The sequence below is a fragment of the Oreochromis niloticus genome, linkage group LG8 (assembly GCF_001858045.2).
Source record: "Oreochromis niloticus isolate F11D_XX linkage group LG8, O_niloticus_UMD_NMBU, whole genome shotgun sequence".
Taxonomy (NCBI): Eukaryota; Metazoa; Chordata; class Actinopteri; order Cichliformes; family Cichlidae; genus Oreochromis; species Oreochromis niloticus.
Genome location: NC_031973.2, coordinates 3,820,271 through 3,842,047, shown reverse-complemented (window position 1 = coordinate 3,842,047; position 21,777 = coordinate 3,820,271). Strand labels below are relative to the sequence as shown.

At 46.2% G+C, this 21,777-nt stretch overlaps 2 protein-coding genes and 2 long non-coding RNA genes across 4 annotated transcripts; 2 read left to right on the top strand and 2 right to left on the bottom strand.

The window, feature by feature from the left end:
- Window positions 1-1,411: 1,411 nt before the first annotated feature.
- Window positions 1,412-1,768, bottom strand: LOC112847717 (uncharacterized). The gene is made up of 2 exons (XR_003221441.1): window positions 1,695-1,768; window positions 1,412-1,565 (listed from the first exon to the last, which is right to left on the bottom strand). It is a non-coding gene; the product is annotated as an uncharacterized LOC112847717 (long non-coding RNA).
- A 430-nt stretch (window positions 1,769-2,198) lies between these two features.
- Window positions 2,199-11,216, top strand: LOC109203254 (uncharacterized). Its single transcript, XM_019362635.2, has 2 exons — window positions 2,199-5,381; window positions 8,175-11,216. The coding sequence occupies exons 1-2, from the start codon at window positions 2,220-2,222 to the stop codon at window positions 11,190-11,192; spliced, it is 6,180 nt and encodes a 2,059-aa protein (XP_019218180.1). The 5' UTR covers window positions 2,199-2,219; the 3' UTR covers window positions 11,193-11,216.
- A 77-nt stretch (window positions 11,217-11,293) lies between these two features.
- On the bottom strand, window positions 11,294-11,887 carry LOC112847716 (uncharacterized). The gene is made up of 2 exons (XR_003221440.1): window positions 11,577-11,887; window positions 11,294-11,447 (listed from the first exon to the last, which is right to left on the bottom strand). It is a non-coding gene; the product is annotated as an uncharacterized LOC112847716 (long non-coding RNA).
- A 4,210-nt stretch (window positions 11,888-16,097) lies between these two features.
- Window positions 16,098-21,286, top strand: kcnj2a (potassium inwardly rectifying channel subfamily J member 2a). The gene is made up of 2 exons (XM_005453673.4): window positions 16,098-16,332; window positions 18,291-21,286. The coding sequence occupies exon 2, from the start codon at window positions 18,535-18,537 to the stop codon at window positions 19,810-19,812; it is 1,278 nt and encodes a 425-aa protein (XP_005453730.1). The 5' UTR covers window positions 16,098-16,332; window positions 18,291-18,534; the 3' UTR covers window positions 19,813-21,286.
- The last annotated feature ends 491 nt before the right edge of the window (window positions 21,287-21,777 follow it).

The window sequence follows — 21,777 nt, the reverse complement described above, 5'->3', positions numbered from 1 at the left end:
CTCCGGCCAGACCCATCACTCGCTGTATAAATGCTGCAGCACCATAAGGATGTGATCCATCATTCATGAGTTTAAGTTGTATACAGGTGTACCATCTTCCTATGGCGATAATGAATAATGCAGACTTTATGCTACTACCTGCAGAAAGAAGCAGGAGGGGAACATAGAGGAATCTAGTCTGTAAGTGGAGATGAATTTTGAGAAATATAAAGAACTTAAATCATGTAATATGAGCAGAGGTGTTTCCAGGATTTTACAAATGGGGTGGCACATGCCCCCCAGAAGGGTTACCAGACATCAGAAAATTATATCAGAAATAAACAGCAAACAAAATCAATTGAATACTGGTTGACATCCTGCTTCTATAAACCGTTACCTTAAGTCACTGTACACTGTAAGGTAAGGACCCTACAATAATGCAGAGAAAACAGAAAAACCCCAACAATCAGACGAACCCTATGAGCAAGCACTCTGCTGACAGTGGGAAGGAAAAACTCCCGTTTTACAGGAAGAAACCTCTAATAATCACAACAATAATGCATTTTATTTGAGGGTGCCTTTCCAAGACCCAAGGTCACCTTACAAAGAGGAAAAGATATCAATAAACCAGTAGATAAGGGTTAGGGTTAGAATACAAAAAACAACAAATAAAAACAAATAAACAAGATTTGACAGCATGTAGGATTCTGTGTTATAGCAAGTAAGCCAGTTTAAACAAATAGGTTTTGAGCTGTGACTTAAATAAGAGAAGGGAATCCATATTTTTTAAGACGGAAGAGTTCCAGAGCCGAGGAGCAGAGTGACTGAAAGCTCTGTGCCCCACAGTGATGAGACGAGCAGAAGGAACAACAAGATGAGTGGCAGATGAAGATCTGAGAGAGCGGGAAACAGTGGTGATATGAAGCAGATCACAGAGATAAGGAGGGGCAAGGTTATGAATGCACTTAAACGTGAGAACTAAGTTTATCATAGCTTCTATGGGCAACCAGTGAAGCTGTTGAAGAATTGGGGTGATATGATCTCTTAAGGGAGTACGAGTTATGACCTGAGCTGCAGAATTCTATAGAAGTTGAAGTTTATGGAGAGACTTGTTGGGGAGAGCAAATAGGAGGGAGTTGCAATAATCGATCCGGGAAGTAATAAAACTATGGACAAGGATGGCAGCAGCATGGGGAGCAAGGAAGGGACGAAGTCGATTAATGTTATGTAAGTGAAAGTATGCAGACCGGGTTATGTAATTAATGTGAGACTGAAATGAGAGAGTACTGTCGATTATGACACCCAAACTCTTTACCTGCAGAGAAGGAAGGATGGAGGAATTTTCAATATTAATGGAGAAACTGTGAGATTTGGTTATTGTCTGAAAGTCTCCTTATATTTCGATCACATCGCTATAAGTACAATGTTAATCTCTGCCGATAAGTTCCACTTTGTTCTTACTGTTTGCTGCGGTGATGACGTCACATGCTTTTACGACGGTCCTGCCGTATCACGAGTCCGAGGAGCACTAGGCATGTTTTTCTCCATGAGTGCGGGGGAATAGCGATCTCCAGCCGTGTGCGTTCCTGTGCAAAAGTGAGTCAAAATCCCTCCAGTTCTACGAGTTTATTTCCACTTATAGTACGGGTTTGACGTTAATTACAGGGGGTTTATGCTAGGAGACTTAGCAGGATTGGTAGAGGCATGTGACTTACCACCGTAGCATTTGTTGCGGGCGGATCTGTGCACCGCAGTTGGGTTATTTAGCCACTAGAGGGCACTGAAGACCATGTAATTGCTGACCTTTCCTAATTTGAGAGCATTAAGTCTTTTCTGTTGCCTGAGATATGCAGATATCCTTGTTTTCCTGCCTGTTCAAATGAGATTGTGGGACTTTCTTATGTCAGAGCAGTCAGCTGATTATTTGTGTTACAGTTCATTATATTGGCATGATGTTGGGAAGTGACGATTGATATATTTACATGTGAGAATTGTTTCTTCTTGTTTCTTGTTATTTAGAACCACACGTCTGTCCCCTCTCCTACCCTTGTTAAATATGCCTACTGCTGTACTGTTGGGCTGCTGTTAACTTCCATTAAAGTATATCCGGACATCACTCTCTGTGCCCCACTCTCTGACCGGAGTTTTAAGTCCTGAGGGAGCTATCATCCCAGCATCCCAGAGATAACTCTCTAACAAGTGGTCCTTCGAGCCGGATAGATAGCTACACTGAGGACGACATGGAGTTTAAGCAACAGGATATCCCTGACATATCCGTGCGACGCAAGACTCAGCGAGAGAGACATCTCCCGGCTTACCTTGATGATTATGAAGTTGAATACCAACCCAAATCAACTATCTCAACTGATAAGCCAACAGCAGGCACAGAGGCAGGGATGGCTATAGATCAGCGCTCTGCCAAGCCGCGCTCGACCTCTTCACGGTCACATGCCTCAGGTTCTCAATGCAGCAAACCTAGATCCCAGGCTAGCGGACACTCACCTTCTGGAGGCTCTATCATCGCAGGGCTAACTGATTTGCAGACAGCGATGTTGGAAGAGAAGATGAAGGGCATGGAGCTAGCAGAATTGCAGCGGCAGATGATGGAAGAGAGTCTAGCTGAGGAACAGTGTTTAATCTTGGATGCTCAGGCCCGGGAAGCCCTCAGTAAGAAGGAAGAATTATACATGCAGCAAGAAAGGCAGAGACGTCAATTAGACGAAGAGGCACGTACTGCTCACGACACCAGAGAATCTATTACCAGACGTCTATCAATGCAGCGTCGACTCAAAGAGAAGGAGATGGAGCTAAAGAAAGCTTCCCTCATCGCTGCTTTCCTTCGTGATCAAGAAGATGGGTTGCCATCATCTAGATCTCTAAATAACTGTGAGTATGAATCAGGGCTTCAGGCTTGCAGCAGTGGTGTAAACTCTCAAGTGGATCTGTCGGAGCAGCCAGCACATAACACACAGGGACGTAATAGCTATGTGAATGCTCTCCCACCTTCGATCTTGCCAGTGGATGCATCAGTACCAGATACACAGCCCTTACCTCCCACCAGCTCCTCGGCTGACCCTGAGCCAGTATCTGAACCTCTCCATGGGTGCCCAACACAGCATATCCATCCTGCTATGGCTACTCCCTCAGCTGGTCATCAGTATGGTCTGCAGCTAGGTGTAAATCACCCCCCTACCACCTACTCAACTCCAGCTCTCCGACCTGCAGCAGAGGACAGCTCTAATATCCCTAGCAGACAATCACAGCCTCCTGGAAAGGTGAAACATCAGGGATGGCCTCCTCCAGTGCCACACTCAACACCCAGTCAGTTCCTACTGCTTCCTAATTTACAGTCCCGCCTGCGGGATAATGTCGGACCAACTGGCTGGAGGCCCACAGCGCCGTCTTCACAGTCAGAGACACCGTTGCCACCTATTGACAGCAAGGGCAACAACTTAATGGAACTGCTCATTGCCAGCTCGTATGGGATCCCCAAGCCAGCACTACCTTCTTTCGCCAGTGGTAAGGAAAGTGATTTTGCGCTTCTTAAAATGGCTCTGGACAGTCTGCTCGGCAGCCATACTCATCTCACAGAGCAGTTCAAATATCAAATCCTTCTGGAGCAGTTAAAACTACCAAGTGCTTACAAACTAGCACAGGCATATATGCATGATCCCCTGCCATATACTACAGCGCTCCAGGCTCTCCAAGACAAATATGGTCAACCCCGCCAGCTCGTACAGAGTGAGCTTGGATCGATCCTGAACTCTCCCCAAATCCGGGTGGGGGACCCAGAAGCCTTCGACAATTTTGCTCTGGATGTGCAGGCTTTAGTAGGTATGCTTCGATCACTGGAAGGTGAAAACGGCTACGAACTGCGATGTGGCTCTCATGTTGATAAGTTACTGAGCAAGCTTCCAGCAAGCTACAGAGATGGGTTTGTTGAGTACAGCCTCAGTCGTGGGATACTGAGAACTGGAACTGACAAGACATACACCCTGCCGGATTTTTCGGCCTGGCTCCAAGTGAAATCGCAGGCGAAGCGCATATCCAGTAGGGCAGCCGACATGTTTCAGGACCAGACCAAACAAGGTCAGAAAGGCAGGAAAAGCCAAAGGTATCCTTCCACTGTGTATTACAACACAGACAACAGGAAGGGGGATGGAGCCCATCTGGAACCAGGTCATCGGACATCTCCCATCAAAGGGAAGATTAAGCCAAAACCTTATTGTCCATACTGTGACACACGTGAGCATTACCTTAATCTTTGTCCCAAATTTAAGACACTGTCCACCACCCAAATTGCAGAGTGGATCAAAGATAAAGGTTGTTGGCGTTGTGGACGGAATCACGCACCAGATGTGTGCACCCTGAAGGCACCCTGTAAAGTGTGCAAACAGCAACATCTCACCGTGCTGCATGAGGTTTGCCAACAGGAGCCCAGGAAAGTCCTGATGGTTGGTACTGCCCCAGATACGTCCACCATCTACATTGATCACCCAAACCGTCCTCATAAGGTCCTGCTAAAAGTTGTGAAGGTGTGTCTGTACAATGCTGAGTATTCATTAGAGACCTTTGCTGTACTAGATGACGGTTCTGAACGATCCATCATCCTACCACCAGCTGTGCAGCACCTCAATCTACAGAAGGAAGCCGAGACACTTCCACTAAGAACTGTTCGTCAGGATGTGATTCACCTGCAAGGGGCCTCAGTCTCCTTTGAGATTTCTCCTGCCCATGATCCTAAAGTGAGATACCACATCCATCATGCCTTCACTGCTGACAAACTGGGCCTCTCTGAGCACAGTTATCCAGTTAAGGCACTCATGCAAAAATATGCGCACCTGCAGGGACTCCCACTTTCCCCTGTCGACAGGGTGCAGCCTTTAGTCCTTATTGGCTCAGACTTCCCTCATCTGCTTGTCCCAACCAAACCGGTACGGTCTGGTCCTCCTGGGGGTCCATTGGCAGTTTGTACCCGCCTTGGATGGGTTCTGCAGGGTCCAGCTAACTTAGCCCAGTTCGCTGTGGAAGAGCAACAGTGTCTCTTTACTGGGTCCCCAAGTAATGATCTCCTTCAACATGTAGAACGATTGTGGAAGGCGGATGTACTCCCATACACAAATGTGAAGACCGCGACACGTTCTAAGGAAGATCAGAAAGCACTTGAAGCTCTTGAGCAGCGCACAATCAGAGTGCAGGTGGAGGGAGTGACCAGATATGCAACGCCCCTCCTCCGTCGCAATGACAGTCCTCGCCTCTGGGCACCCAGGCTGGCCTTGCTACCACAGCTACGGAGTACTGAACGCCGCATAGTGAGAGACCCAGGGCAGGCTGAAACCTATTGTCAGGAAGTGCATAAACTGGAGGTGGTAGGCTATGTTGAGAAGCTATCGCCTGAGAAGGTGGACTGTTCGATTAAACAGTGTTTAATCTTGGATGCTCAGGCCCGGGAAGCCCTCAGTAAGAAGGAAGAATTATACATGCAGCAAGAAAGGCAGAGACGTCAATTAGACGAAGAGGCACGTACTGCTCACGACACCAGAGAATCTATTACCAGACGTCTATCAATGCAGCGTCGACTCAAAGAGAAGGAGATGGAGCTAAAGAAAGCTTCCCTCATCGCTGCTTTCCTTCGTGATCAAGAAGATGGGTTGCCATCATCTAGATCTCTAAATAACTGTGAGTATGAATCAGGGCTTCAGGCTTGCAGCAGTGGTGTAAACTCTCAAGTGGATCTGTCGGAGCAGCCAGCACATAACACACAGGGACGTAATAGCTATGTGAATGCTCTCCCACCTTCGATCTTGCCAGTGGATGCATCAGTACCAGATACACAGCCCTTACCTCCCACCAGCTCCTCGGCTGACCCTGAGCCAGTATCTGAACCTCTCCATGGGTGCCCAACACAGCATATCCATCCTGCTATGGCTACTCCCTCAGCTGGTCATCAGTATGGTCTGCAGCTAGGTGTAAATCACCCCCCTACCACCTACTCAACTCCAGCTCTCCGACCTGCAGCAGAGGACAGCTCTAATATCCCTAGCAGACAATCACAGCCTCCTGGAAAGGTGAAACATCAGGGATGGCCTCCTCCAGTGCCACACTCAACACCCAGTCAGTTCCTACTGCTTCCTAATTTACAGTCCCGCCTGCGGGATAATGTCGGACCAACTGGCTGGAGGCCCACAGCGCCGTCTTCACAGTCAGAGACACCGTTGCCACCTATTGACAGCAAGGGCAACAACTTAATGGAACTGCTCATTGCCAGCTCGTATGGGATCCCCAAGCCAGCACTACCTTCTTTCGCCAGTGGTAAGGAAAGTGATTTTGCGCTTCTTAAAATGGCTCTGGACAGTCTGCTCGGCAGCCATACTCATCTCACAGAGCAGTTCAAATATCAAATCCTTCTGGAGCAGTTAAAACTACCAAGTGCTTACAAACTAGCACAGGCATATATGCATGATCCCCTGCCATATACTACAGCGCTCCAGGCTCTCCAAGACAAATATGGTCAACCCCGCCAGCTCGTACAGAGTGAGCTTGGATCGATCCTGAACTCTCCCCAAATCCGGGTGGGGGACCCAGAAGCCTTCGACAATTTTGCTCTGGATGTGCAGGCTTTAGTAGGTATGCTTCGATCACTGGAAGGTGAAAACGGCTACGAACTGCGATGTGGCTCTCATGTTGATAAGTTACTGAGCAAGCTTCCAGCAAGCTACAGAGATGGGTTTGTTGAGTACAGCCTCAGTCGTGGGATACTGAGAACTGGAACTGACAAGACATACACCCTGCCGGATTTTTCGGCCTGGCTCCAAGTGAAATCGCAGGCGAAGCGCATATCCAGTAGGGCAGCCGACATGTTTCAGGACCAGACCAAACAAGGTCAGAAAGGCAGGAAAAGCCAAAGGTATCCTTCCACTGTGTATTACAACACAGACAACAGGAAGGGGGATGGAGCCCATCTGGAACCAGGTCATCGGACATCTCCCATCAAAGGGAAGATTAAGCCAAAACCTTATTGTCCATACTGTGACACACGTGAGCATTACCTTAATCTTTGTCCCAAATTTAAGACACTGTCCACCACCCAAATTGCAGAGTGGATCAAAGATAAAGGTTGTTGGCGTTGTGGACGGAATCACGCACCAGATGTGTGCACCCTGAAGGCACCCTGTAAAGTGTGCAAACAGCAACATCTCACCGTGCTGCATGAGGTTTGCCAACAGGAGCCCAGGAAAGTCCTGATGGTTGGTACTGCCCCAGATACGTCCACCATCTACATTGATCACCCAAACCGTCCTCATAAGGTCCTGCTAAAAGTTGTGAAGGTGTGTCTGTACAATGCTGAGTATTCATTAGAGACCTTTGCTGTACTAGATGACGGTTCTGAACGATCCATCATCCTACCACCAGCTGTGCAGCACCTCAATCTACAGAAGGAAGCCGAGACACTTCCACTAAGAACTGTTCGTCAGGATGTGATTCACCTGCAAGGGGCCTCAGTCTCCTTTGAGATTTCTCCTGCCCATGATCCTAAAGTGAGATACCACATCCATCATGCCTTCACTGCTGACAAACTGGGCCTCTCTGAGCACAGTTATCCAGTTAAGGCACTCATGCAAAAATATGCGCACCTGCAGGGACTCCCACTTTCCCCTGTCGACAGGGTGCAGCCTTTAGTCCTTATTGGCTCAGACTTCCCTCATCTGCTTGTCCCAACCAAACCGGTACGGTCTGGTCCTCCTGGGGGTCCATTGGCAGTTTGTACCCGCCTTGGATGGGTTCTGCAGGGTCCAGCTAACTTAGCCCAGTTCGCTGTGGAAGAGCAACAGTGTCTCTTTACTGGGTCCCCAAGTAATGATCTCCTTCAACATGTAGAACGATTGTGGAAGGCGGATGTACTCCCATACACAAATGTGAAGACCGCGACACGTTCTAAGGAAGATCAGAAAGCACTTGAAGCTCTTGAGCAGCGCACAATCAGAGTGCAGGTGGAGGGAGTGACCAGATATGCAACGCCCCTCCTCCGTCGCAATGACAGTCCTCGCCTCTGGGCACCCAGGCTGGCCTTGCTACCACAGCTACGGAGTACTGAACGCCGCATAGTGAGAGACCCAGGGCAGGCTGAAACCTATTGTCAGGAAGTGCATAAACTGGAGGTGGTAGGCTATGTTGAGAAGCTATCGCCTGAGAAGGTGGACTGTTCGAGCGAGTCATGGTATCTGCCCCACCATGTAGTTCACCACAACAACAAGGCTAGACTTGTATTCAACTGCTCATACCAATACAACGGGCTAAGCCTCAACAGCCAGTTGCTTCCAGGTCCAATTCTGGGACCTTCACTGCTTGGAGTCCTCCTCCGCTTCAGGGAGCATACTGTGGCCATAAGTGGTGACATCAAGGCAATGTTCCACCAAATTCGGTTGCTGCCCGAGGACAGACCTCTGCTCCGCTTCCTATGGAGATCTATGAGGAAGGATGAGGAGCCAAGCGTGTACGAGTGGCAGGTTCTGCCTTTTGGTACAACGTGCAGTCCTTGTTGTGCCACCTATGCCCTCCAAAGACATGTCAGGGACAACCGCCAGGGTAATGAAGATATCTTGGACACGGTGGAGAGGGCCTTCTATGTCGATAACTGTTTGCATAGTCTCCAATTGGCAGAGGAGGCTAAGACACTTATAGATCGGATGCGGGAGTTACTCGCTAAAGGGGGATTTGAGATTAGGCAATGGGCCAGTAATGTTCCGTCGGTGGTGGAGCACCTACCAATGGAAGCCAGAGCAGCCAGCACCGAGCTTTGGCTCTCCCAGCACAACCAAGACCCAGAAGAACCAGCTCTGGGCCTTCGTTGGAACTGTCTCACTGACCGCCTTGGATACAGGCATCGACTTGTGGAGTACTCTCTGCCCACACTGAGAAATGTTTACCGGGTGATGGCATCACAATATGATCCTCTGGGCTTCCTCATACCCTTCTCAACTCGAGCAAAGGTTCTAATTCAGGATCTTTGGAAGGCGGGAGTTGGATGGGATGAACAAATCCATCCTACGGCCCTCCTAGACCGATGGACACAGTGGGAGAAGGAACTAGTGGACTTGCCACAGGTGGAATTACCAAGATGCTATGTCCCACCAAGAGCAGACACAGGGAGACCAGGGAGAGAGGCTCACATATTTTGCGATGCCTCCGAGAGAGCTTATGGAGCCGTAGCCTATCTGCGAACACAGGACTCCCAAGGCGACGTCCACGTGGCATTCACGATGGCGAGGTCAAGAGTGAGCCCCCGGAAACAGATTTCTATGCCACGTTTGGAGTTATGTGCAGCTCTTGCCGGAGCCCAACTGGCTAAAGTACTCGAGACTGAGCTGGCATTTCAACCTAGTGACATCACCCTATGGAGTGACTCAACAACAGTTTTGACCTGGCTCAAATCCGATTCATGCCGCTATAAGGTCTTTGTTGGTACCAGGATTGCCGAAATACAAGATCTTACAGAGGTGTCACGTTGGAGATATGTCAACACCGAAGACAATCCGGCTGATGACCTCACGCGAGGGAAAACCCTTCTCGAGCTGAGTCAACCAAACCGTTGGACTCAGGGCCCACCTTTCCTCTTAACGAACCCTGATACCTGGCCAACTCTCCAGGGAGGCGAAGGGCAAGAGGACAATGGGGAGCTTAGGGCAACGGCATTCTGTGGAACCACCACCACATGCAGTCCACAGCTAACGGTGCCAATGTCCAATTTTGGCAAATGGAGTGAAGCGGTTAAGGCTACCGATCGGATCCTTCATGGGGCGGCTGCTGATGAAGGAAACCATGTCATGACTGCGACAGATGCATCAGCTGCTGAGCTGCATCTCCTGAAACAAGCTCAGAATGATAGCTTCCCCGAAGAATTACAGGCCCTGGCTGCTGGTAAGGCAATTCATAAGCAGAGTCGCCTGCTAACACTTGCTCCGGAGTATGACCCGGCTATTGGGCTGATAAGAGTGGGGGGAAGACTCAGAAGAGCAGAAGGTCTGGACTTGGATGCCATGCACCCCATAGTCCTTGACCCGCAGCATCCGGTGGCTAAACTGCTGATCAGAGATTATGATGAGCAGCTGTTGCACCCTGGGCCAGAACGAGTGTTCGGGGAGATGAGGAGAAAATATTGGATTCTCCGAGGAAGGGAGGCAATCAAGCGGCACCAGCACAGCTGTGGTGAGTGTCGAAGGTGGCGAGCCAGTCCTGATGTTCCTCGGATGGCAGATCTACCCCCTGCGAGGCTGCGCCTATACAAACCGCCCTTTTGGTCCACTGGAGTTGACTGCTTCGGTCCTTACAACGTCAAAGTAGGACGGCGCACTGAAAAGCGTTGGGGTATCATATTCAAATGCATGACTACGAGCTGTGTGCATCTTGACCTATTGGACAGCATAGATACAGATGCCTTTCTCATGGCTCTGCGTCGCTTTATTGCACGCCGGGGCAAGCCCTATGAGATTCTATCCGACTGTGGCACCAACTTCAGGGGAGGAGAGAGCGAACTGCGGGCTAGTTTCTCAGCTCTTGAAGCCCCCATTAAAGAGCAGCTGGCGGAGCAGAAGATTGAGTTCCGGTTTAATCCACCAGGTTCCCCCCATTTTGGAGGTACTTGGGAACGGGAGATAAGATCTGTGAAGACAGCTCTTCAAGTGGTGTTGGGTGGCAATACGGTCACAGAGGCAGTTTTGCAAACTGTGCTGATCGAGGTGGAAGGGATCATTAATGCAAAGCCTCTAGGGTATGTCTCTTCGGATGTCGCGGATCCGGATCCGGTCACACCCAACTTACTGCTAATGGGGCGACGGGATGCATCACTCCCCCAGGTGATTTATGCTTCGAGTGAGATGCTGGGAAGACGGCGATGGCGTCATAGTCAGATTCTGGCGGACCACTTTTGGTCCAACTTCCTGCGTCACCATCTGCCGGATCTTCAGAGGAGACAAAGATGGCAGGGAGAAACTGGCAACTTAGCCACAGGACAAGTGGTTATGGTGGTTGACTCACAACTACCGCGAGCGCAGTGGCCTATCGGAAAGGTGGTCAAGGTCTGTCCAGGGCCAGACGGTCGGGTGAGAGCAGCTGAGGTGACAATCAAGGGACAGACATATCTTCGACCAGTTGCCAGATTAGTCAGACTCTCAGCCTGGGACGATGATGAGGACTGTAAACTCAATGATGCTTAGACTTTCGGTTGAAGAGCAAATTTACTACTTAAATTTGGGGGCGGCTGTGTCTGAAAGTCTCCTTATATTTCGATCACATCGCTATAAGTACAATGTTAATCTCTGCCGATAAGTTCCACTTTGTTCTTACTGTTTGCTGCGGTGATGACGTCACATGCTTTTACGACGGTCCTGCCGTATCACGAGTCCGAGGAGCACTAGGCATGTTTTTCTCCATGAGTGCGGGGGAATAGCGATCTCCAGCCGTGTGCGTTCCTGTGCAAAAGTGAGTCAAAATCCCTCCAGTTCTACGAGTTTATTTCCACTTATAGTACGGGTTTGACGTTAATTACAGGGGGTTTATGCTAGGAGACTTAGCAGGATTGGTAGAGGCATGTGACTTACCACCGTAGCATTTGTTGCGGGCGGATCTGTGCACCGCAGTTGGGTTATTTAGCCACTAGAGGGCACTGAAGACCATGTAATTGCTGACCTTTCCTAATTTGAGAGCATTAAGTCTTTTCTGTTGCCTGAGATATGCAGATATCCTTGTTTTCCTGCCTGTTCAAATGAGATTGTGGGACTTTCTTATGTCAGAGCAGTCAGCTGATTATTTGTGTTACAGTTCATTATATTGGCATGATGTTGGGAAGTGACGATTGATATATTTACATGTGAGAATTGTTTCTTCTTGTTTCTTGTTATTTAGAACCACACGTCTGTCCCCTCTCCTACCCTTGTTAAATATGCCTACTGCTGTACTGTTGGGCTGCTGTTAACTTCCATTAAAGTATATCCGGACATCACTCTCTGTGCCCCACTCTCTGACCGGAGTTTTAAGTCCTGAGGGAGCTATCATCCCAGCATCCCAGAGATAACTCTCTAACAGTTATGGTAGAGGCTGTGCCAACGAGTAAAGCGTCTGTTTTGGAGGAGAACCATGATCTAATCTCCATAAGACAGTTTGAGAGGAAGGTAGGTGGAAGAGCTGAATTAGGTTTGGAGGAAATGTAGAGCTGGGTCTCATCAGCATAACAATGAAAATTGATATTATATTTTCGGAACATATGGCCAAGAGGGAGCATGTCTGGCAGATTTAGGCCCCTCATCCTCAACCACAAATGGCTGGGGATGAAGGGAAGAAGACAGGACAAAGACGGGCTGTGGAAGAGACCAAACTGTGAGTTACCCCCTTAATGTATACCCAGTGTTTGGACTCTTACTGTGAAAATGATGTGAAACCAACAGATGACAGTAAAATAGACAAAAATGTGTATTACTCTCCATCACAGAACAGCTGCCAGTGGGATAAATGTGTCTGAGTTTAAGGCTTTGTGCTTTGAAAATGTGTGTAATTTGATTCTAAATCAGCTGATAGCTTTGAAAATACAACAGCAGCTACTATTAAAGGATTAATGAGTCAAAAAAGGAAATTCTACAGAGCTTTGTGAGTATTTGAGCATTTCTCCCACTTAAACACTGATCAGGCACAAAACTAAAGCTCAGAATATCATTTCTGCAGCACACCCTGACAGCGGGTGACTCCCCAGGCCTCTGAGGATCCAAATTCCATTCCAGCCATACATTTGACAGTTAAATGATGTAGTTTTGATTTATTAAGTCTATATATTTGGCTTCAGTAAATCCAATAGTTTATATTAATTTACTCAGCATCAATCAAACACCTCAGAGCAACAAAATGTTGGTAAAGCCAAACACCTGGCTGTTCCCAGTATCGCTCTCTGTTCTGTGGAGGGCTGAATCAGAACTGAATAACATGAACACAGTTTGTGAGCAACAAAAACTGTAGAAAAATCGCCACATGTAGAATTTCACTCACTCCATTTGGAAAGTTCTTTTGAAACAAGTTAAAATCGGTCTTTGACTCAGTGTCCAATTAAATCAATGTAATGTAACAGACACGCATTTTATTCTACATGCCTCAATGCTATACTTTTATGAATGTTATAAAAATCTTAACTCTAGCGACTTTTATACACAGACTTTCCATCCAGTGCTGCGAAATTAAATACATTCATTTTTTACAGCCTATATTAAAACATACCATTTAAAGGTAACCGACATTATGTTGTAAAAAAAAAAAAAAATCAGTGCTGTCAAAGTAAACCCATACGACAAGAAAGTACGTACAGTACTGTGTGAAAATCTTGAACCACACTTAGTTTCTTTATATTTTGCTTCTGAGCATCCAGACTTTCTTTTAATGTTTAAAAGCGATCTTGAGCAATAGTTTTCCAGGCTTTCTGAAGGTCTTTCAAAGTTGTTTATGTATTGGTTGCTTTTTCACTCAATTTCAGTCCCTGGGCTCAACCAGTGTTGCACCCATAACAGACAACTTAGCAAAGAACCAATTTTTACCTGCTTTGTACCAACAGTAAGTTCAGACTGTGTTGAAGAATGAAGTTTCTCATACCAAATGTTGACTTTCAAGGTCATTAGACTTGTACAAACTCTGTTTACTGTATTTCCATGTATGCTTGCTCACTGTAAAAAATCATTGCACCCATTTCCATAGCAAAAACAAATAAATGGGTGGTGCAAGACTTTTGCACAACAGTTTGCAAGACTAGACATGTTTTTTTTTTTTTATTCTAAGCAAACTGAATTAGTTCCCTCTATTTTTTTTATCTTAAACCTAACACTAACGGCTGCTGGCTCCCATGGGTCTTAGTCTTTTAGAGTTTGCACCTTCTAAAATATGTTCAAACATGTGTTTGAGCTCTGGTGGACAGCAGACTACACGCCTGTGCTAGCCCAACCAGTGAGGACCACCACAGCTTGAATGAAGACACTTGTATCCAACTGGGCATTTTCTTTGTCACATAGAGCCCCGTCATGATGGCTTCAGCTTCCATGTGTGTATTCTGTGTGATAAAAACATAAATCAAATAAAAGATGAAATACATTATAAAGAGTAGGTGAGATGCGGCTAACAGTTGTCTTTGGACACAGAGGACTTGCTAACATCTGCTAAATGAAGCTAGACCATAACACTCCCCAGCAAGTCTCAGCTATAGCACAGAGGCTAACATGGCTGACAATAAAACGTAAACTGACTTCCACACATAGTCAGTGTCTCTCTCTATAATCACTTTGAGACAGCAAATTGGACCCAGAGTATACTGGAAAACAAAACACCACAGCACTCATCACTCCTACAGAAATAAATATGTTCAGATCTATATTTATACAAATGCATTACTTACTCTTGGAATTAAGGATGCAAAAAAGTAGTTCTGCAAATGTTAGCTCTGAAAATGTGTTAGCTTAACAGCCTTCCAGCTTTTGTTCCTGCTTGTGGTTGGTCCACATTAGGAAACATGATTAGAGACTTTAGTAGAGACACAAAGAGCAGAGTAAATATGAAGCCAGCAGCCATTTAGCTTACATTAAGAACACAACTGGAAAAAGGAGGTCATGAGAGCTGGCATGACTCTGTCCACTGGTACCAAGACCAGCAGCTCCAAGATCAGCAATTAATTATATCATCTTTATTCTCTGCATAAAACAATTTGATGGTTTAAAGAGGGAATACTGTTCATGCTCGTTAGGATAACTGGTGAGTCTAAATTGGCTGTAGATGTGACAGCGTGTGGCTGCGTATGATGAACTGGTGAGCTGTCCAGGCTGTAGCCCAACATTCACCCTCTCAGGCTGTTAAAAGGCCAACAACAATCATTATTGGCCAGCGGCTCAGAAATCTCAGCGCCTTCTCAGTCCTGCATAAGTTTAAAAGGCTAAAAACACAAGCATTAGAGTACAAAAGGCTGAAAAATCTGGTCTTTACTGATGTCAAAACTTTGTAATTAACATCATGACTCTACCGTGTTTACATATTTCATCTGAATTCTCCAGACATCGCTGCTGCCGCGACACAAAGCTGCGTGAAGAGGTCGGCCCGAGTTCCCCTCTGTCACATTTCAGAGCTCTCTGTGTGGGAGGCACTCGCGTGGTTAATTCCAGTCTCCAGCTCTCCACCTTGTGGTCCACATGCAGCACCGACCCGCTGCATGTGTCGCTCCCTTTATTGCTGGAAATTGGGCATGGAAAGCAAACACACACAGGGCGCACAGCTCACTGACACAGGTGGTTTGGGCTAAATATATGCGCTGCTATAAATACCCAGAACTAAAAATAAAGCTAACAAAAGGCTTGGTGAAAACGCACGGAGTTGCGGGTAATGTTTATCATGAATTAGTAAGCAGGAAGAATGATTTAGTCAATGGCTTTAAGGCAGCACAGCTACGAGCCTGACCTAAAATTATAGGGCAACAGATGCACAGTCTAAACATCCGAAGCAACTCGATAGCTCAGTGGAGAAAGACAGTCATATCATAGTACAGGCATGTAGGCCTTTATTGAGTGAGTCATTCTTTCCAACAGAACACATTTTCCATACTCACATTAAAAAAAAGAAGATCTAAGAAAACAGCAAATATCACAGAAAAAAAGAATGACAGGCAAACTGTCAGGAGCAGGTGGGAAGAGGCGTGGAAGTCCCAGATTCCTCCAGTTTAAAGGGGATAAAAAAACGGATTTTCTTCTGTGAGTGTTACCAGGATAAAGCCACAAACTTCCTTCAAATGTACCACGTGGACGTTTTGTTTTCTAGACCCATGAAAATAATATTTATATTTATGCCGCTTCGTGTTTGAACTTTTCGCTCGTCACCCCTCGTTTTTTATATTCATCGCGTCATGGCCCAGTTACAGTGTAATTGCTCGCCATTCCTTCCTGTTGTGTCCGGTTCTCATCGCTCGCATGGATCAAACGCTCGAAATGACAGAAAAACAGCGAGTTATTACGCCTCTTCACGGTGCGCGCTCGTCCCCCCTCCTCCCCGTCATTGGCCGGGCGCGGAGCCGGTGGGCGGGCCGTGCCGGTGCGCTACTGTTTAAAACGCTTTGGGGGAACTCAGTGCGAAGCACATAGTAGAGACCGGTCTTCCAGAGAGATGAGGGACGGTTTGGGGTTTCATCCTGTTGATTCCAAAGTAATAATAATACAAAACTGAAAATAAGCAGAGGCACGGAGACGACGCTGGTTGCAAAAGAACCCGCAAAAAACCAAAAAACCCAAGAGGAAGTCTGGATTACTATTTCACCGAGCTGATTCCAACCGGTCTACAAATGAGCAACAGGTAGATGAGACGATTCTTTCTTTTAAGTCGTTCCTTGTAAAGATCTACTGCTCTTGCGCTTTAATGTAACATGTTATGCTTTATTATGTGTTTTACGCATGTCTGAGGAGCGTGTGTGATGGTCTGATTCTCCACACGCAAGCTTCGTGGCTTCTCTGTTGTCACAGAAGTCAGACGGCCCGCCAAAAGTTTGACTTTATCATGTCATAACCGCTTTAAGCTTCATACTGAGGTCCCGATGTGTGACGCCTGCGGTTGAAGCGAAACCTGCGGGTCTGTGTCAGTCTGAGGGTCTGTCCGTCTCTGTGCGGGTGATTGCATCAGAAGGCAGCTCCTTTTTTCCCCTCGCACCTGTTAACATTTGTCGCTGGCATCTGGTGCAGTCTGAGAGCAGCTCTGTCCGCCTCTTTACGATTAGATACTCTATTAGCGACGTTTAAAGGGCTTTTAAAAAGTGTATAAAGCAATAATAATAATAATAAAACAACAGTTTTGATGTTGAGTTTACTTATTCAGGCAATGTTGTACAACTGTTTTGCATTTTTTTTTCTAAAATAGTTAAAAATCTGTTAAAATTCGGGCGCTTTGAATGAGAAAAGGAAGGAAACGCTGTATTCGTGCAGTATTTATGTACTGCACACTTAAGCCATCCTGTGAAGAAAAATACACACTGGTCAACAGTGAAGCTTACACTGCAATCAGCATGCACATTAAATAATGTACTGATGTGCTAAGCTTTACCCAACTGTGCCTTCTTTGAAGTTAAATCAAAGTAAGTAAAAGCCCAAATTGCATCAGCCAGTTAAACATCCTGCAAGTGTGAAACTTCAGTATGACTCAGCTGTGGCAAGATATTCTGTGCTTTAAGTGTGCGTGCGATACCCTCCAGGCCCAGAGAACTTTCTGGTCTCTGCTGCCAACTTCTTTCCCATCTTAAAGCCTCATGCCACAAGGAGAAATCCATCCTGACACACACATAAAAAGCATAACAGGGCACTGGAGGCGGTGCTGGGTCGATATAGACCCTGTTGCTAGGAAAATTAATGAGAGGTGTTTTAGTTGTGCTGAGAGAATCCTCGTGGGGCAGCTGTTATCGCAGCAGAGAGGACAAACTCCTGAGGGCTTTCTGAGCGTCAACAAGCTGCATGTCTCTTATGCACAAGTTTTTTCCTCAAAACCTCTCGAAAAATGACAAGTTTCCACCCTGAAACTGACCTGGTGAAAGCTGAATCGAGTTGCATGTCTTCACACATTTAGTGTCTCCTTGAAACCTTAAAATCTTTCTTACTAGCTAGATAATGTCATAATAATGGTAGTAGTACATAATAAAATCAACTTTAAGTTGCGTTAGCTAAACAGCTCGAGTTACTTTTACCTCACTGAGCACCTAGACACATTTACGTCTGCAAATCTTCTTCTTTTTTTTTTAATTTTCAGTCGTAGGTTGTCGTGCATGCTCAATTTTGCTGAATATTGTTTGAGGGATGACAGGAAGGAAAATGGTTTGCATATCTGAGCTTTCTCAGTGTAAATAGTTTACATAATCCATCAGCAGTGCAAGACCAGCAGCACGAGATCCCATAGAAACGCCGCAGTCTAGCAAGAAATGACCAGGTCAGCATGGCGCAGCCAAGAAAAATAAGTCCACTTTGTAAATGGCCAATAACGGGACCTGAGTGCAATTACTGTGTGGCCTCTCTCAGTGAAAGCTGAAATGTTAGATGAGGGTTAAATATCACTGTTGTTGTTTGTCATAACTGGATGAAATATTGTTGGCACAGAGGCGAGCTTTTCTGGCCCTGTGTATTAAGTTCTTGATGGTTTTTCTCAGGCTGCATGCACGTCTGACTTCAGTTCTGACAAGCTATTGGGATTTCATGTTCAGCAGGCTCAGTAACCTTTATGTATCCGGATGCTAGTTTTCCTAATTGACACCTTCTGTCTCTGTTTCCTTGTAGCACTTGACATTGATGAGGCCCAGCGCCCAATGAAAGAGGAGTGACCACTTCTCCCTCCTTTTGTTGCACCGCATCCAGAGGCCAGTGAGGCTGAAGAGGCGTCCCTTCAGCCCGCCTCATTTTGTAACCATTTCCTCTCTGAGTTGGTCCCAGAAGTGTTTCAAAACTGTTTCTCCAACGCTTTTTCCAGAAACTTAGACTGTTTTCCAAAGCAGAAGCAGCACAGCCCTCCCAGACTGAGGTGATGGGAAGCGTGCGAGCCAGCCGCTACAGCATTGTGTCATCAGAGGAGGACGGCATGAAGCTTGCCACAATGGCAGTACCCAACGGCAATAGCAAGGGCAAGGTGCACACGAGGCACCAGCCGCAGAGCAGATTTGTAAAGAAGGATGGTCACTGCAACGTGCAGTTCATCAACGTGAGCGAGAAGGGTCAGCGGTACTTGGCTGACATCTTTACCACATGTGTGGACATCCGCTGGAGGTGGATGTTCATCATCTTCTGCCTGGCCTTCCTCCTGTCCTGGCTGTTCTTTGGCTGCGTCTTCTGGCTGGTGGCCATCTTTCACGGAGACTTAGAAAATAATGGCCTTCCATGTGTCTCCAATGTTAGCAGCTTCACTGGTGCCTTCCTGTTCTCGATTGAGACTCAAACGACGATCGGTTACGGCTTCAGATACGTAACGGAGGAGTGCCCAGTGGCTGTCTTTATGGTGGTGTTCCAGAGCATTGTGGGCTGCATCATTGACGCCTTCATCATTGGTGCAGTCATGGCAAAAATGGCAAAGCCCAAGAAGAGGAATGAAACTCTGGTTTTCAGCCATAACGCTACAGTGGCCATGAGGGACAACAAGCTCTGTCTGATGTGGCGTGTGGGCAACTTAAGGAAAAGCCACCTGGTCGAGGCACACGTGAGAGCCCAGCTTCTCAAATCCCGAACGACAGCAGAGGGAGAGTACATCCCCCTGGACCAGATGGACATAGATGTGGGCTTTGACAGCGGAGTCGACCGCATCTTCCTGGTCTCCCCGATCACCATTGTACACGAGATCGATGAGGACAGCCCTTTCTATGACATGAGCAAACAGGACCTGGAGAACTCGGAGTTTGAAATCGTAGTCATCTTGGAGGGCATGGTCGAGGCGACGGCGATGACCACGCAGTGCCGAAGCTCCTACGTCGCCAGCGAGATCCTCTGGGGCCACCGCTTTGAGCCTGTGCTCTTCGAGGAAAAGAACTATTACAAGGTGGACTACTCCCGCTTCCATAAGACATACGAGGTGCCGAGCACCCCTCTGTGCTGTGCCAGAGACCTCGCAGAGAAAAAATTCATTCTCTCCAACTCCAACTCCTTCTGCTATGAAAACGAGATGGCGCTGGACAACAAAGAGGACACGGACGAGGGAAACGGGGGCAGCGTCGGCCCTGACGGCACTCAGACAGACAACATCTCAGAGAGCGAACACAACCAAGCCATGGTGCCTCTAGAGCCCCGGCCTCTGAGACGAGAGTCTGAAATATGACTGTTAAGACATCTCGTGAGAGATTTTCCGAGAGTCGCGTCTCTGCTCTGAAAAGGCACTATGAGCCAAGCTGGGTTAGAGTTAGAGGCCAACCCAAACGGTACTGCTGTGGAAAGTGGCAGTGAGGTGTAAGACTTTGTCCTGATGAGTCTGCTTGAACTTTGCATACAGCATGACAAAACACAGCACTATGAACCATGTGCATATCGCAGAATGAATTCTCCATCAAGTCCCCATGAATGTGTGCTCAGTGTCCGGTGACTGCAGAGAGGACGGAGGCTATTGCAATGACTTGAAAACTGCAGGCATGTCTCGGTTGCTCTGTCCAGCGAGAATAACGCTCTTTCAGAAAGGTGTTTTTCTTTTCTTTTTTAAGTTCTCTAGTGCTGCTAGAAAAAGTGGAAGTTACACAAAAAACCCTTTAAAACACTTTCATTTTGACGTTGTCACAGAGCCAAAGAGTTAAGAAATCAGATGTCTGGAACAAAGAAGGTACACGTTGTTTGTTCATGAGCTGGCCTCATAGCAGACGTCACTGAATGCAGTTTCCACCTGCAATAACCTGTAGAGAACTTTCCTTTGACTTGATAGCACTGATTCTCTCAGCTTCGTGCTTTTGCAGTAAATGTTTGAGCTGGTCAGACTGATAGAAACATGCCTGCTTGCATCAAGAGATCCGAGCAGGGTAGTATTAACCACATCAAACTGACAGAAATCATTAATTTAAACTGAGACTGGGGTAATATGAGAATCTGAATGTTCTTAAAAGTGCTGCTATGATGTTGCTTCTGGTTTTTGTTTTTGTTTTTTATCGCTGATAATGACTATGACAATGCCAAAGAGTATTATTATTATTATTTTTATTTTTATTATTATAGTTATGTTCCTGAAAAAACAAAAAAACAATTAGATTTGGTACAGAAAAAGTAGAAAGTTTAGGCCGTTTAATGTAAGGTTTGTTTTTCAAGAACATGTGTACAGTTTCTTTTTTCTTTTTTTAAATGTCGATTATCTGTATCTGGAGCCATTTCATCAAGCCGTAATCTGGACCCTTGTAATGAAGAAAGTGGTCATGTAGTGGTAAAAAAGCAACATTGACGAGTTCTTTTGATGGGCCAGATTTTTCAACTTAAACACATGAGTTCATTTCAAGGCAAACCTTTATTTTTAAGGTTTGAAAATACGAGTCAGTGTATTAGTGTCAAGAACTCAAATACACTAAAAGAATTTTTTTAAATAAATAAATATCAAGTCTCTACGTAAAGCCGGTTTCCCTTTGTGCTGAACTAGAAATCGGCCTGCTTCACTATCAACACCACTGGAGTTTTCATTCTCTGTTGTAACGCTTTTGTTTTACTTGAGAATGTAAGATTTCAAAGAAACAAAAGTACTGTAACTGCACAAGAGTTTGCATCAATACACGTTTATATCCTGTATCTTTTGTGACAGAAAGCCGCTGGGCTCAATAGGCAGATCCTACACGTGTAAATACCTCCCTCCCTGTTGCAGTTGTTTTGTATCAGTCTTCCAAATGTACTGCAAAACCACAGAATGTACAGATTTTGTATTATTATTATTATTATTATATTGTACATGATATTATATTGTTCTTTTACAATAAAAAGTCAATCGGAATAAACTCGTGTTGCTGGTTTAAATATCTGCTAAAGGGGCAAGGACTATTTTGCATTAATTGTTGCAAATGCAAACACAGTGTGAGCGAATTCAGAAACATCAAATATTGCGGTACTGTAGAAGTTTAACTTCCGGAGAAAATTATGAAAAATCTTATTTTGAGCCAAAGTCTGTAAAATTTCTCAGCATCTATTGACAGTTTTTATTCATTTTGGTAATAAAAGACAAACGCCCAACTAAACAGCCCAAAAAGCGCCCGGAGGCTTTTCAAGATGTCTCAGGAGCAGTGAGGATGGCTTCTAGAAGGACTTTGGTTTATCTCAGGCAGGA

Coding starts and splice junctions, on each gene's coding strand:
- LOC109203254 (XM_019362635.2), top strand. CDS start 2,220: ATGGAGTTTAAGCAACAGGATATCCCTGACATATCCGTGCGACGCAAG. Junction 5,382..8,174: donor AGAAGCTATCGCCTGAGAAG/GTGGACTGTTCG, acceptor TCGCCTGAGAAG/GTGGACTGTTCGAGCGAGTC.
- kcnj2a (XM_005453673.4), top strand. CDS start 18,535: ATGGGAAGCGTGCGAGCCAGCCGCTACAGCATTGTGTCATCAGAGGAG.